We start from the raw sequence: 16342 nt of genomic DNA, 5'->3' as shown, positions 1-16342 counted from the left end.
TCACTGCCGAATCCCGGGAGCGGCGTGGCGGGGGCGCAGCCGCGGCCGAGCCCCGCAGGAGCGCCACAGCCTCCCCGACCCCGGGCGGGCCTCAGTCCCCGCCCCTGCCGGGGCCGCCTTGGCAACCGCCGGGCGGCAAGATGGCGGACGAGCTGGACCGGCTGCTGGACGAGGTGGAGMGGCGGCTGTGCCACCGGCACGGCGGCGGCGAGGAGGAGCCCGCGGCGGCCAAGGAGGGCAGGTTAGCGGTCCCGCCGCGGTCCCGCCGCCCTCACAAACCTGCCCGCTGAGCGAGGGGCCGCCTGGGTGCGCGCAGCCCGTCCCCGCCTGCCCCGTGCGGCCAGACCTCTCGGGAACCCAAAACACGCGGGTTCAGGAGCCGGAACCGGGCCGGCGGTCGGCGACTGTCATCTGCAGCCCTTGTTTTTTAAAGACACAAATCGTGTGCCAGCGAGTTTAGTTACTTMAGACCGTCTTTGTCTTTTGCGAATACCGCAACCTCGGATTAAATATGGCGTTTAAAGCTGCACTAATTCGCCTCTGCTTTAACGCTGGGGATTACTTGGCTCTGTAACTTACGTCATGATAGCTCTCTGTATATAACTGACTTCAAATATCTATAAATCTTACGATTTAGACCWGGAAGAACTTTAGCTATAGCATTATCAAAGTTTTTATTCTCTTGATACTTTAAGTCATTTCACAGAAATCACAGAATATTCTGAGTTGGAAGGAACCCACAAGGATTATTGAAGTCCAACTCCTGGCCCTGCCCAGGATACCCACGAGTCACACTGTGGGGCCTGGGAACATTGTCCAAATGGTTTTTGAACGGTTCTGCCAGCCTTGGTGTTGTGACCACTTACCTGTGGAGCCTGTTCCAGTGCCCAGCCACCCTGGGGTGAGGAACTTYTCCTAGTACCCAACCTAAACCTCCCCTGACACAGCTTCATGCTGTTCCCTCAGGTCTCTTTGTTCTGTTTATACTTCATTAGCCGTATCTGCTACAGTAAGCGCTTRAGTTACACTCTGCAGCCCACAGTTTTCGGAGTGGTGATATGAATACCAGCAGGTTTGGCCCTGACAGGGTCATTGCTGACAGCACTGCCAAGCATTTGGTGTCTCACATCCCTGCCTCCCCTCAGGCTTCCATCCCAGACATCAGGTTTCCATCCCAGACATCAGGTTTCCATCCYRGMCMTCAGGTTTCCAWCCTGGCCCTCACTGATGTCTTTGCTTGCCCTCAGGTTTTCATCTGGTCCCTGACAGGCACCTTTGCCTGCCCTTGGGTTTCCATCCTGACCATCAGGTTTYCATCCTGGCCCTCAGAGACTCCCTTTGGAAGGTCTGTGGAGCAGAGAGGCTTGGCCAGATGTCTCCACAGGTGGGCTGCTGAACGCTTACWCAGCACACATTTTGGAGTCCCAGGAAGGGATCTTGAGGAGCCCAATGATTAAAGCAAGACCAGCAAGACCATTACCTTTGGCCACATTACTGGACTTCCACGTTGTTTGCGTAATGATTAGATGAGCACTTAATTTTAGTCAACGTAATTGCAATCTTTTTTTTAAAAAATCAGTTTTCTTCTTTCTCAGGAGTAAATTTTTTCTTGATTGGTTAATGCATCCATACTACAGCCCTCTCTTTGACACAGAGCTAGCAAACAGCAGACTTGAGTGTTACTTGAGTGAATGCAAAGTGCAGGTGATCTTCCTAAATGCATCCAGTTCAGCTAGAATTCTCTTTAGAACCCCTGCAATTGGGGGTACTTGGGTATAACTTGGGTAGAGACCTTCCTCTGACCTTTTTGTGTTCCTGCTGCTGAAGCTGAATATGAAAAATCAGGATTGTCCAGTTAGTTGCCTAGTAAGTGCAGCATGGGTTTTACTGTCATAGTTTTATTCAGGGTTGGAAGTGGCTGGAAATACAAAGAAGCAAGCGAAAATAAGACCTATGATGGGACTTTTTAACAGGGATCTTGCAGTTTTGATCTGTTCAGTCATGATTTGGATGGCCTACCAGAGATACTACAAAATATTAGAGGAAAAAGACTGTAACTTTATATTTTTGAACTTACAATTCTTAGAACTGCTGTGGTCTTGCTAYACAATTGAAGGCTGATCTATTTGTTTTTCAGATCAGCTAAACCATTAATGAGTGCTGGCAGCAGTGAAGAAGACCTAGATGACATTATTGATGAAATCTGTAATGACAGCAGCTTTACCAAAACAGCTCCGGTGAGTAGGRGTTTGGAAAAATGCAGAACAAGTCAGGTTCAACAATGGAAATAAAAGCACCATAAGCTAAAACTTTTAAAGCAAAACATGAATGAAAACAAGGTGTAGAATAAACTTGGAAAATAAAGTAGACGGGAAAATGCAGTAGTCTTGTAGTGAGGAACAGGAGAGAGAGATATAAAGAGATGTTCTTACCTGCGCAGTAACAGGTAATTAAAGGAAATTCTAGTACAACATAGAGCATAGTGKCAATGCTCAGAATCACAGAATGGTAGCAGTTGGAAGAGGAACCTCTGGAGATAATCTGGTCCAACCACCTGCTTGAGCAGGACTGCCTAGAGCCCATTGCCCAGGACTGTGTCCCAAAGACCTTTGATTACCCCCAAGGATRGAGACTGCAGCCTCTCTTAGTAGCCCATTCCAGTGTTTGACCACTCTCACAGGTCATAAATTTTTTCATATATTTAAGTGAAAATACTTCAGTTTGGGCTCATTGCCTCTCCTGTCAGTGAGCCCCACTGAGAAGGTCTGGCTGTATCTTTTTTATTCTTCCCTGAAAAACCTTCATAAGGTTCTCCTGACCATTGTTTTCTCCAGGCTAAACAATTCCAACTCTCTTAGCTTATGCCTGGATGACAGATGGTCTAAATCCTTAATGACCTTCATAGTCCTTTCCCGGGCCCTCTCCATTATATCCATGCCTTTTTTGTACTGGACATACTGCTCCAGACATGTCTACAAGGTCAGATCTGAAGTATTGTGTCCCRTTCTGGTCTCTCAAATACAAGAGAAAGATGGAGCTACTGGAGAACCTCCAGCAAAGACCCATGAAGGTGTTTAAAGAGACTGGAATGTTTGTCATATGAGGAGCAGCTGAGAGATCTGTGACTGTTCAGTTTGGAGAAAAGACCTTAGGGGGACCTTACCAATRTGTATAAATACTTATGGGTGTAGTAAAGAAGGGGCCAGACTCTCCTTTGTAGTGYCCAGTGACAGGACAAGAGGCAATGGGAATATGCTGAAACACAAAATTCCATCTGTATGCAAGAAAAGACTTTTTTTACTGTGAGGATGGTCAAGCACAGGTTCAGTCTTCACAGAGAAGTTGTGAGGTCTCAGTCTGGAGGTATTCAAAATGCAGCTGGACACAGTCTTTGGCAAGTTGCTGAAACTGACCCTGCTTTGAGCARGGGAAGGTCCCTTACAGCTGAAATGATTCTGTGATTCTGTCTCACCAGCTCTGAGTAGAGAGAAGGGATTACCTCCCTGCTTGGACATGCTGGAAATACCCCTCCTAATGTAGCCCAGGATACTGCTGGCCCTCTGTGCTGAAAGGGCACACTGCTGGCTCACAGTCAACTTGTTATTGACTGAATTCCCCACAGCCTTCTCTGCAAAGCTGCTTTCCGGCTGGTCAGCGCACAYAGTGTTCTGTGCATAAGGATTATTCCTCCCTGTGGGCAGGAGTTTGCATTTCCCCTTAGCTGAACTTGAAGAGATTCCTCTCAGCCCATTTCTGCAAGTCATTTGAGGTCCCTCTTAATGGCAATGCAGTCATCTGACACACCAACCACTGCTCCCCCTTTTGTATCCTCTACAAGTGACGTCTCTTTTCACAGCAGGAGATGGAGATGAAGCACAAATTTACATTCTCAGGACAGTTAGAATGATAGAAGGCATTGAAAATAGATACTCGTTYGGGTATCAGCAGTAGAAAATGGTGTTACTTATACTTCATAATCYCCTGTGCAGATTCTCTTTGTTTTCACAAGTGACATTGGTTTTGTTTTGTTTGTCTTTGAGTTTTTACGGAGTGGCTTAATCTGAACCAACAAAAAATACTTGTATACATCTTAGGGAGAGAGAATTAAGTCAGTAAATTTGTATAATTTTTTTTTCATTTTATATCCCTAGAACTTCCWATTTAGGATCTAGAGTTCCAATATTCCAGAATTCAAATAAACTTTTCTGTGTGCAGCAAATAAACTTTTCAAAGACTCTTTTTGAATAATGGTTTTAATAAAATAAAAGCTCAAAAACATTGAGGAAGAGGATTCCAAATTATAACTGGCTTTAAAAGCAAAATTATTAAAAGGAGGGCATGAAATACTAAGTTTTGATCATAAAGTCAAAGTGATTATGTGGTGTGGAATTCCTTCAGACAGAGCTGGAAATTCAGTATGGGAAGAGAAGCRTTGTTCCTTGCTTACCTGTTACTTCAGAGCCTCACAAATCTGAACAAGAAAATTCCCAAATTTAGTCCACTTCTTCTGTTAACTGAGATTTTGTGGCTCCTGCTTATTAAGTAAAACAGAATATTGATACTTTGCTGTAGTGCTGCATTTTATTTCTTGGGKTTTTTTAACAGAAATTGAAGTCTAACTCTGCAAGTCTCACACCTGAAAGAAATCAAGTTCTTTTACAGGCACATGGGAAAAGGTAAGTGAAAAATGTTTGGGCTTGTTGGACATAGCTTGATTATAACTTACTGGTCTAATAATATTTCTGCTGTTTAATCTTTTGACACTACCTAAGAAAGACACTGAGAAGAGAAACATGCTTTTTAAAGAAAAACTAAGATAAACATAATTTTGAAGATTTCAAAGTTATTTATTATAAATTTAATATTTAAATTATTGAACAACATCTTCCTTTGTCATATGGACATACACATTTATCAAATGCTGCAATATAAAGACACTTGTATTTTTGGCACAGAGTGATTTTCATAGAGTTTTTCTTCAAACACTTTGGTAATGAAAATTTTAAAATTCTGTAGTTTACAAGCATTTGGATGCTTTGCCTGTATTTAGTAAATATTTTTTTTATAAATAGCTGTTAATAGGAGAAACATTTTACTGCTTTCTCCAACCTGATTTGCTATAATTTCATTTTTTTTTATGAATCCATATAGATGCTGTCCAGTGTACCTGGGTGGAAGCCTTTCTCCACCTGGAATAGGAACAAATATTTCAAAAAGGTAGGAAACCTGAAAAAATATGTGCTGCTTGTTTTATCATTATTTTTATTCACAGCTGTGTTTCCGTGGTGGTACAAAATTCTGCATTTGAACTGGGCAGCACAGCCTTTTAGTCATCTAAAGAAGTGGCTGCCTGTAACTGCAGTTGAGATCGGCTGGTCCCTTCCAGTCCTCTGTTGTTGAGCACTAGAGCTTTTGTTTGTTTGAGATGTTGAAAGATGCTTGCAAATGAGACATGAAACCAAAAATCAGTAGCAAGTAGTTAAGTAAATTGCTGTGTTGTTATTTTTCCCTGCCTCTCGTCATCTTTCTATGTGATGCCAAGTATGTGACTTAAATCAGTGGGCTGGCTTAAATCATCCCAGAACCTGAACCAAAAATAGAGTGCTTTGCARTTGCAACGGAATTTAGCAGGATAGGCACTTTGAAGATTCATCCACAACATGCTATAGAACATTATTGCATTTCCTTGTGGCATTTTTTGTAGAAAGCAATTATGTACTCRATGGATATTTGGGTGTTGGTCAGGTGCTGCACCAGTGAGGAAGACKAAAGAGAATGTATCAAGAGAATATCAGTTTATTTTATGTATTCAGTGAGGATATAAACCTATAAAAATAATAATGATCATATAAGTAAATCACGTACCATAATTCTGAACATGCCAGTTATGTAAAAGCATTAAGATTAGGTAATGTTGCACCTAGYATTTCTGAGTGAGTGCTGTACTTTAAACAAGTTATGATCTATGTATTTAATCAGTCAGCTTCTCTGATTGTTTTTTCTTCTTTGTCCAGAACATGTGATCAACTGCGTTGTACTGCTTGTGACTTCCGTGTGTCATTTTTCAATGACTATGTCTGGGATCAGTCCTGTGATTATCTTTTTTTCAGGTATGTCTGGGCTGAGTTTGGTATTAGTATTGTGTTAATGTGCTTTGGGGCTCAATAAAAACAGGAAACATTAAAAGTCCCTAGCACTGCYGTGTCATCTAAAAGGAATCGTGTGCTACCTGTTTAGGATCAGGTGGGAAAGTCTGTGGGGAGGGTGAAGCAACATCTCCCGTAATCTGTTTTCATCCATTTCCGTCTCTTCCTCCATGATTCTCCCTCTGCTTTTAAAAAGAATTCAAGTTTCATGGATCAAAAGGCCACCTTGTTGCTGAAATAAGCAGCTAWTCTATGTAATGGGTTGGCTCTGCCAACCAGTGCAGGGTGTCTACAACATCTACAACATGACTGCAGTCTGTTCAGCATGTGCTTTGCACCTCACCTTCAGTCATGGACTGTGATGGTTCAAGTCAGATGTTCTTTTTATCAGGATCAAGTATGCTGTTACATTCAGTGAAAAACCAAGTAGTTTTATTTCTTGACAGATTTATTTCTTGAAGCAAAGTTTGGTTAAATGGAGAGGTGAGATTTTTTTTTCTTCYTACCTTGTGATGTCTTTAATTCTTTAAATAATTTCAAAGACTTAAAATCAAGGAGTTCTTACTTTCAGTTTCTCTAAGGCTAATGCCAAGACTTAGTGAAAGGTCCTGTAGTTGGACCTAATACAGGCATCRAATTTGTATTCCTCTTATTTTAGTCCAGTATCTGTGTGTGCCTGTTGACTGATAGAAGAGGTGGAYGTGTTCAAGTATGTGCTTGGACAGWGAGGGGTGTGACAGCCAGAGTAGAACAGTAATGGAGACATCACCTTCTTTTCCTTTATTTTTCTGTATTACATCTTTGGTTATTTCTGTATTTTTCTTTCAGCCTCAAAATTTGTGTTTCTCTTTGAATGCCATTATTTTTCCCATTATTTAAAACAGCTTTAAAAATACTATGCTGCAATAGTCTCCTAAAATGAGTTTGGTACTAAACAAAAGTAGGATTCTTTTATTTACCCAAAGTCTAAATTATTTTGCTTCTTACATCTTGATATTAATAAATCGAACAAAAAAAATACATAAGCAGCATTAGTATCAGATACTTGTAACATTGACTAAAATCTGTAAYCTTTAGCAAGGTATTTAGCTGTTTMTTTTGACAAAGCTGGACTTTAGAAGGCAAACTTTAGGATTAAGCATTTTCCTTTCATCAATAGGTGTCTGATCTCTTTTTCTAAAACTTCTTGCTTTGATAGTTGTTTTGGGTTTTCTTTAATGTTGTTTTTGAGCAATTGTTAATTTTGTTTTTGAGCAATTGTTAATGTTGTTTTTGAGCAATTCAATGTCCAGTAATTGATGACCATGAGGAGGTCAGGAGAGCAGAGATAACCAAAATGCTGCATTTTCACTTGGTTTATTTGAAACTATTTGTTTTTGTCATAGCCATGCTGACTTTTCATTTGTTGTGGTTAATGGCTGCACAGGAATTATTTCTGGTTTGATGTATAGTCTACCTTTTTATGGCCATTTCATTTCAGTCACTTTAACAATCATCTTGAGTAACAGTTCCTAATGAAAAGTTTACTCTGTACTTGCACCCATTATGCATAGCAATTTTTATAATAAGATTGATACGATAAATACATTTTTGGATAATTTCCTAAMACAGGAATTAACTCTGCTTTGTTTTCTTCCCAATTCTTTCTGTGGAGGCTGACTGGAAGTCTCTAAAGCCAACACAGAATGTTGCTTACAAAAACAGCAGTCTGTAGTTGATTTGGAGACACGGCAACTGCACACTGAGACTGCTCTCAGGAAAGGATCGTGTTCAAAACAGAATTTAAATACATCCCTAAATTCATTCATGTCAGTGGTACTCAGAAATGTCCTTAAGGTATTTTTTTATTTGAAATGGCCACATGATTTTTTTTTGCTTTAAAAAAAAGAAAATCATAATCCTAAGATGAATTCTCTTCTTTGGCAGGAATAACATGCCTGAGTTCAGTAAACTRAGAGCAAAGATGATAAAGAAGAAAGGAGCACGAGCATATGCCTGTCAGTGCAGCTGGAGATCCATTCATGAATTAACTGAGCTCCAAACAGAGCAGCAGCTTCGGTGGGTTTGTGGTAAACACAGAGAGTGAAGGCTTCTTGTGTGGGATACCCACTTGTGTGGAAATGGGTCTTAAATTCAATTTTTTTCCTACCCAGTTTTCTGAGAACTGATGGAATATTGAATATTTATATCTAGAAATAGATTTTAACACCCAGATTTCAACCTGAAACCTTTTTTTTTTTATAATTCAACTGTCTTGCAAGCAGTGTGGGGAGTTGAATTATTAGAAGAAACAACCAACTTGGAGATTTTCTGGAAGCTAAATGAAGTTAAAGCTCATACTCAGTAGTATTAAAGAATTGAAGAGGAAATAACAGACTTGCGCATGGGCAAAGCACCTGGAGACTGTCCCTCATATCTAGCAGAGATCYTTATTTCCCATGTCTGCAAAATCCTGGATTCAAAATGGTGGGTTGGGAAGCAGCCGTGACACACCAGCATGTGAATTTCTGCACAGAAATTAATCTTCCTCTTCTGCTTTGTTCTTAGCTGTTAATGAGCAAGTGGTTGTTTATCTCTTTGAAAATKACTGTGAGCCTCAAAGGCTTCAGCACACTCCAAAACTTTATTTCCTTTTAGCCACCAGTAGCCAAAAACTGCAGGTGCTGAAAATTTTCCTCCAGCTGCTACTGTGTTCTTCAGAGCACATTCTACTGACTAAGGACCTCTATCACAGTGAATTTCTCGAACTTCTCTTCAGTGCTCCGTGAACAAGAGATGAAGAAGTTACTGTGCAATTGTTAAATATGCAGTTTTAAAGGGATTCTGAAAGGTATCTAAGGGTGATTCTTCTATCAGTATTTTCAAGGGGAAAAGGGTCAGACTGTTAAGACTGAGAAAACATAGATCCCCACAGATGTTCAAATTGAGATTTTTTTTTTAGTTTCACTTAGCTTTCACTTCAGCTGCTCTTTAAAATATTGTGTATTCAGAAAGTGCAACTGTCCTTTTTCAACTCCCCTCAGTAACAYTGTTACTTGGTAAATTGTCTTGCTTACTGTCAATGTCACTATAGTTTATGACCTTTTTCTTTTCATTATGTATAAATAATACAGAAGATAGATTTGAGTTTTGTGCAGGGGGAGAGAGAGGAAGGGATAACCAGACCTGCCATTTACTACATTGAAAAATATCTAAAAACGGGAAGTCTGTCAGTATTTCTGCTATGCAGTATGTGTATCTGTWCAGATAAATTCAGAATTACTTACTTTTAGCAACTCTAGCTATACAGAGTCATTTCCCTTTCTCCAAAGTTTTGTTCATTGTTCTAATCTGTACATTCGTTCTATTTCCAAGCTTTTCCAAAACAGTTGCATGGTCTTTCTTATAGAGGTGACTCCTCAATCTGTTGAATTCTGAAAGAGCAGATCTCAGTGGTGACCATGGCATAATGTGCACTGCACCCTGCTTACCTTGTCCTTACCACAAGTACTTGTTTTAGAACTGTCAAGGGTCCAACAGTGTGCCTGGGAAGCCTGGCAGTGCTTCTCTCATCCTCCAGACTGCACCTTCCAGTGCCCCATGCAGTCTTGCTGTAGCATCAGAGGTGAGTTCGCTGTGGAGCGGTACTGCTTGGCAAAATGGTATAGACATACTTAGGGTCATGTGTTGTTTTTAGTGAATTTAGTGTTTCATGCTGAAGTTCCAGCTGCTGGAGTCCAAAACTGCAGGTTCAGGACCAGAGACCAGTTGGCTAATTCTCAGTGAGCTCCTAGAAGAGCTCTGCTTGCCTTTCTGGCCTTTGTGAAGATGTAGCCTGCGTCTGGGCTGTACGCAGTGAGTGTTCCTGGGTTTTCTTCTGGTGGGCCGAAGCGCCTTTCATGCCTACAAAGCATCAGTGCTGAGCCTAAGAGAAGAACCCAACAGTAGTAAACAAGCTCTGGGGAAGAAGAAACGTACTTTCCATTCTTCTTGAAGAACGCATTTCAAAAAACACTGTGTTGCCTCAGATTGTCTGTTCCACAGCTATTTGGAGCTCATGATCAAGTAGTTCCACAGTAGTTTTGGCTGGAGTTGTACTGGAACTTGTGCCACAGTGTCGGAATAAGCTGGATTTCCAACTTGAGAGCAGAAAATGTGGAAAATCCTAATTCCCATCTCAATTCATGAGATCAAGTCCTATGTGACTGGGAGAAGGAGCATGTTTCCTACACCCTGAACATTCCCCTGAAATAATCAGGTTTATTCAAGTGTGCTTAACTTGTTTCTGGCCTTGGTCAGAGTGGTGGGATATGATGGCTTTTTGGCTAAGGSAGGTTGTAAACAGGTACTAAAATAGTGCTTCTGGTACTGACCTTCATTACAGAATTTAGCATATTTTTAGATTTGGGAATAATTGCTATGTCATTRGATACAATTATTTTGTTGGAAGGAGGAGCAATATTAAGATTCCTTTGCTTTTGTCAGATGTTACAAACCGCTCCAAAGTTCTTGGATGAAAAGAATGTAAAGAAAGGTAAAACTAGAGCTTGAATGTTCATTTGACAAAGGTATTGTCAGATTGTACAAGGTTTTCAAGATGTAGCCCAGATCCTTAGTGATACTTCTATGTCAGTTATCTGAGATAGCAGGCATTATGTGGAGAATTCTGTTTAAGWATATGTAAAGAATTCTGTTTAAGAATGCAATTCAGCTGTTGTCAAATGGAAATRCTGGAGAACAGTGTTGCTAAGTATAAATGTGACCATTGTTTTCCTCCTATTTTTTGCTTTGGAATAACAATACCATATCCATTTGTGAAATGGGCAAGGTGAAAATTTGAAGCTTTTATTTTGCTTAGTGATATGCTTGGAAATTTTCTAGCCTGTCCCATTGTCTGCAGCAGATCCCTCAAAAAACCAAWAACAATGAAAGATGACAAAATGAGATTAACATCAAATTTTAATATGCTACTCTGACTATATTTCACTTGTTTTACCTGCAAACTATGGAGAATGAATATATCTCAGAAGAGTCGTTATTGAGGATCTTGACCTGCTATTAAATTTAACTTGCAAAAGCATAACATTATATACTGCAAGGTTGGCACTCTATTATATCAAAGATTTTTTTTCCAAACACCTATTTTAGTTTTGTATTGAAGATATTCTGCAAATGCTGCCACTTGCTGAAAGACTGCCACTTCTCTTGTTTCCTGACTTGTGAGTATTGTCATGTAATGAGCACATGTGATAGTCACACAATGCAAGAACTGCTGTGTTGGGAGCTGCACAGGCAAATTTTTCTTCCTGCCAGGCTCTTTTTTCAGAAGACCTGGCATTCTGTCTGTGGAGTGACACCTGATAACTGCAGACAGGTGGCAAGTGGAGTAAAGAAACATCAGGTGATGCTCATTTGTGAGGGCCACATCTGATGCCTAGGGTTTGGCTTATATGCTTTGAGAGAATTTTTCAAATGTCAGCACTTAATAAAAYGTAAAATTGGAACAAATCTGAATTGTATGTTGTGTAAATTCTATTGCATTGTTCCTATCCAAGAGAAACCTTGTAAAAATGTTTTCTGTCAAAAGGGTTATGAGATGCCCTTAGTACAAAAACATTGTCCATCTCATAAGAAGCAATAAGTACTGTTGTGTGTGTTTTTGCATATCAGTGGGGATGCAGCAAAGAGCAGAGAATGAAATAAGCTTTAACATTCTTTACCAGATAAAACATGAGGAGAACGCATGAAATTATAGAGGGTTCATAAAGATGGATGCATTTGCCACATTTCTTGGATGTTTACCAGGGATAAAAGMTGGAGGCAGGYGCTGTGCAGGGTGGCATATAGCTAAACATCTTGCAGAGTGGGGTGCTGTACCCTGGTGTATCACTCAAGCTGTGATCCGTGTGTCCTGGGTCCTGCTGTAGAAAACCGTTTGCAGTACCAGGGAGGATTGCTCTGTGTGTGGGAGTTGAAACTTGTTTCTTCACCATCAAGAAATGCTGTGTGGCTTACATTAGGGTAACACACATAAATATTTCCTGTACCTCATTCTGAATTTGGATTTTAGGCATTGGTGCTATTCAGGCAATAATTATTACCCCAACTTATTTGGCAGTGTGGACTSAGTGAGGATACTGAGAAACCAACCACTGCCTCAAGAGTATTCCTGATTTATTTAGGGCTTGCAGTGTCACAGTGGTGTTTATGTGTGTTTCATTCACTTTGATAACGTTTTTTCTATGGAGTTAGATGTGCTTTGAAAGTGCGTGATCAGGGTTAGTATGTGATTACACAATCCAGTCTGCAGAGGGCAGAGCAGCACCGCTGAGTATTGGAGTTTAGGCTTCTGCTTCACTAATAGAAGTTCATACTTCTGTATTTTTCTGTAATGTTTTACATTCAGTGGACTGGGGATTGTTTCATTTGTCTCCTACTAGTGTCATTGTAAGTGGGGTAGCCACATCTGTAGCAATTCCATTTGATTTTTGTATCAATTCGTCCAAATGGTCTTCAGGTGGTCTTGACCAATACTGAAGTAGATTAAATCTTTTATTGTCACCTAAAGAAGCATAAAAAACTCTGTATGTTTGTGCATATGTAGATATGTATGTTTATCCTCCAATAACATCAGTAGAAAACCTGAATTGCCTCAGGATTTTTTTCACCCATTTTCTCTGAAAATGTTAAATAATTTTGGCAAGTAGAAGTTGCATATGTTAGGATCTTCTAGTGTTCAATATGAAAATGTATATAAAATATCACCCAAGGTGACAGCTCTTTAAAAGGAAATAGTAAAAGTCCAAAATCTAGAAATACAAAAAAAAAAAAAAGTTGTTCCCATCTGTGTAGGAAAGCGATGTGGAGCAGAGATGCTGCAGAGCAGCCTGAGATGCAGCATGAGAATCATGCAAAGACCTACATCCTGCAGTCCATCATCCATGAGCCACGGCTGGGGTTGGTGAACTCTCACTCTCTGAAGTCTCTTCTGGTTCTTTGAGAATCCAGAAAATCTGAGTGTACAAAGCAGATTTAAAGTGGATGGAAATAAATATTATTTCAATAACCAGTGGAGTTGTGTCTGTTTCTGCAGAAGTGACAAGGTACTTTTAACGAGAAGCACAAACATCTCTAAGCCATGAAACTAAAGTTTGTTTATTTAACTGATGAAATAGGGGGTATCATCTAAATTTAGCCTAGTTGCACCATAGGTGAGTGATCTCTGTAACACTTCATCCTTTACTTGATTTCCTCTAATAGGAGAAACAACTGAATGAAATGTTTCATAGAGCAGATACGAACAAGCAAGGCTCAGTAGCACACTGTGAGAGGTTTCATGTAAAAAAGTTTTGTTAAAACTTTTTTTAAGACAAGAAATAAGCCTTTGGCTTTTATTTGTTTCTAAACTAAAGACACATATAAGTGGAAGAAGTAAAAATGGCAGGCCTGCAGGGAGAAGTTCAAATACCCACTATTTGCCAAAAGCAAGGACAAAACTYCACATGAGAGGTGTCCTTTGTAGGAATCTTTTATGATTGCAATTACAAAGGCTGGCCCAGAAGATTGGGGTGAATCCGTSTCCCCATCACTTCCTTCAGGGTTTCCTGCAGTATTTTGAAACCTGTATCCTGTTGACAGGTTTTAGAGATACCAGCTAACATAGATATTATACTTACATATAAGAGCTAAGATATTCAGGGCTTGTAAAAATYTCTTAGTGGTTTATAACTGTTACTCAAATATAAGCAAAAAACATTGAAGATTTTTAAGAGAGTTTAGTGAAACTGCAATCCTTGCAGCTTCAGAGCTTTTTGCTAAAGAACTGGGAAGAAGCGAAGAGAAAAGGCATTTTCACCAGTCAAACCAGCACTTAATATTGTAGCTCCTTAGTAGCTCATTGTAGCTCCTTAAATYCCTCTGCTTAAAAAATGTGATTGCATGTTGAGGGGAAAAAAAATTGTCACTCTTGAATGATAATAGGGTATTTTTAAAGCATCCACAGAATTTTTCAATCTCTGTTTAAAGGAAGCTATATGGCCTTACTCCAAGACATTGCAATAGATGTGATGGTGAGCATGCATCTTTCRTCTAGGAGCTTTGGGATAGTCAGCAATCTGAGTATGCTCAGAATTCTGTGTCCTGACTGCCCTGATGTAAACAGCATTCACAGGAAAAGGGGAGCAGTTACCAGAGACAGGAAGGTTGAATTTAGCATCAAACTCCTTATCTAGGCAGAGCGGGCTGCTCAGGATGCTGGTAAGAAAACGTGTATAAATTGCTACAGCAGCCTGTGATAGCTGCCTGGCCCTTCCTGGGAAGACCATTCTCATCAGTGTAATCAGAGTACAATCTTACACATGCAGATGGGTTTAGGAAGAGATTATATCTGGGGGCCACTTATCCAAAATAATGTTTCATGTACTACAGTCTCATTCAGTCTGGGTTACTGTTACTTGCAGGAAGAGATTAATCTGCATGCTGAAGTAGGAGGATCTGTGTCTTTAAAAACAAAAACTTCGTCATAGTAAGAGTTATTATTAGTGTTACTAACCATAAAGTAATATAAGCCTTWCCTGAATCTGAATATGCACTGCAATACCTGGTTTAATTATTAGATTGCAGGTTTTATACCAGCACTGGCACAGCTCTGGTTCCAGCTCTTCAGAGAGAAAAGCTGTTGCTGCCTTGTTTTATGTGCTTTGGATCAGCGAAATGTCTTGTTTACGAGTGGCAGATGCRTGGCYTCAAAACATTATTTGCAGTGTAAGYGGTTGCTCATTAACATATGATGTCAATTTTCCTATTGATTTATGTGTGTGTGTATATCTTGGGAAATCCATCTGCCCTGAGCCTACAGCACAGCAAAGCACCATTCCATCAATATTTGTTCCTCAGTGGCTGAAGTGACACAAAATCCTAGGATCCTCCACATTGATTTTTTGTATGTATGACAATTCTCATTTCTCATGTCTCCCCCATAGTATACTGAGAAATTATTTTGGCTAAGATTGAGACCTGGAAGCAGTTTAAAGCAGTCTTTAAGTTGTACCTTCACACATTTGTCTGAAATATCTTTCCTTTTCCCTTTCCCTTTCCCTTTCCCTTTCCCTTTCCCTTTCCCTTTCCCTTTCCCTTTTCCCTTCCTCCATGCCAGATTTATATTTAGTTCAATTCCAGTGAGGAAGGTTAGAAACAAACTATGAAAAAGGAGAGTGGTATATAAAAGTCTACCCATGTCCTGAAGAGCAATAAAACAATCTGTCCTGGGTCATTGCAAAGATAACATTCTGGATTTGAATTGCTGAAATAATTCAAGTCAAGAAGATACTGGGGTCCATCTGTTCTGGTAGCTGAGCATGGGTACCACACATCACCAATCTCCTGAGCACAGAAAGACACAGTGACACAGCTGTCAGCAGTCTTAGCAYCAGAGTACCCAGCCAGGTGCTCCACACCAGGGTTGCTAGGCTGAGCTAAAATCTTTAATCATTCTAGTTTTGCAAAAGAGTTTTTCCCCTGTGGTATATTGCAAATCCTTCCTAAAACCTGGAGAACATTACTTCTTTATAAAGTATATGTTTTTAAACTGGATGATTTCCAGATGTCAAATCATTTGGCAGACGTTGCAATAACAATTCTCTACTCAGGGTTCTCAGCCAGTGCTGTGCATGTTACCTTGGGCATTTTCAGGATCCATCATAAGGCAAATGACACCTTTAAATAGGGGAAAAACAAACAGCCTAATGGGCACCTGGTGGCAGAGAGCACCTCATCAGGTTTGTCCCAACACATTCTCACGTTCAATAGGGTAACAGGCCATAAAAGAACCAAGCAACTACTTTCCTTTTCTGTCACATGTTGCAAGTTACTCCTGTTTCCTGTCCTGCTATTTAAAGGACTAAGGGCTGAAAATGGGAGTTCATTAACTTGTGTGAAATTAAATATTTTGCTTTTTCTATAGCCATGCTCAAATGAATGACACTAACAYAGGACTTGAAGGCACTGCCTTCTGCCTTGAGACAGGACTACTCCTACAGGAAGCTCAAGCTAAACCCAGGTGGRGGTTGCCACCAGAAACCCCCTCCAACCTGTAGGGGAGCTGTCTGTAGTATACATCAAAGAAAGGAGGAACAGAAGGAACAACCTTCTCTCCCTGCAGACTGAWGGGCTGTATCTTAGCCAAGAACAAAAATATGTGGAAGAACACARGAGAACAT

At 40.2% G+C, this 16342-nt stretch overlaps 1 protein-coding gene across 2 annotated transcripts; it reads left to right on the top strand.

Annotated features, from left to right (window-relative positions):
• Positions 1-122: 122 nt before the first annotated feature.
• CFAP418 (cilia and flagella associated protein 418) lies at positions 123-13181 on the top strand. 2 transcript variants are annotated; one of them, XM_057366240.1, is made up of 7 exons: positions 123-241; positions 2138-2237; positions 4606-4676; positions 5152-5217; positions 6015-6110; positions 8073-8204; positions 8411-13181. In XM_057366240.1, the coding sequence occupies exons 1-7, from the start codon at positions 141-143 to the stop codon at positions 8421-8423; spliced, it is 579 nt and encodes a 192-aa protein (XP_057222223.1). In that variant the 5' UTR covers positions 123-140; the 3' UTR covers positions 8424-13181. The 2 variants fall into 2 exon arrangements, with proteins under 2 accessions (XP_057222223.1, XP_057222222.1); XM_057366239.1 differs by having other exon boundaries at positions 8073-13181.
• The last annotated feature ends 3161 nt before the right edge of the window (positions 13182-16342 follow it).

Source organism: Malurus melanocephalus, unplaced genomic scaffold, assembly GCF_030028575.1.
Source record: "Malurus melanocephalus ecotype Western Australia unplaced genomic scaffold, MMel_1.1 scaffold_62, whole genome shotgun sequence".
Lineage (NCBI taxonomy): Eukaryota > Metazoa > Chordata > Aves > Passeriformes > Maluridae > Malurus > Malurus melanocephalus.
The sequence above is the reverse complement of the archived record's forward strand: the minus strand, read 5'-3'. Positions and strand labels throughout refer to the sequence as shown.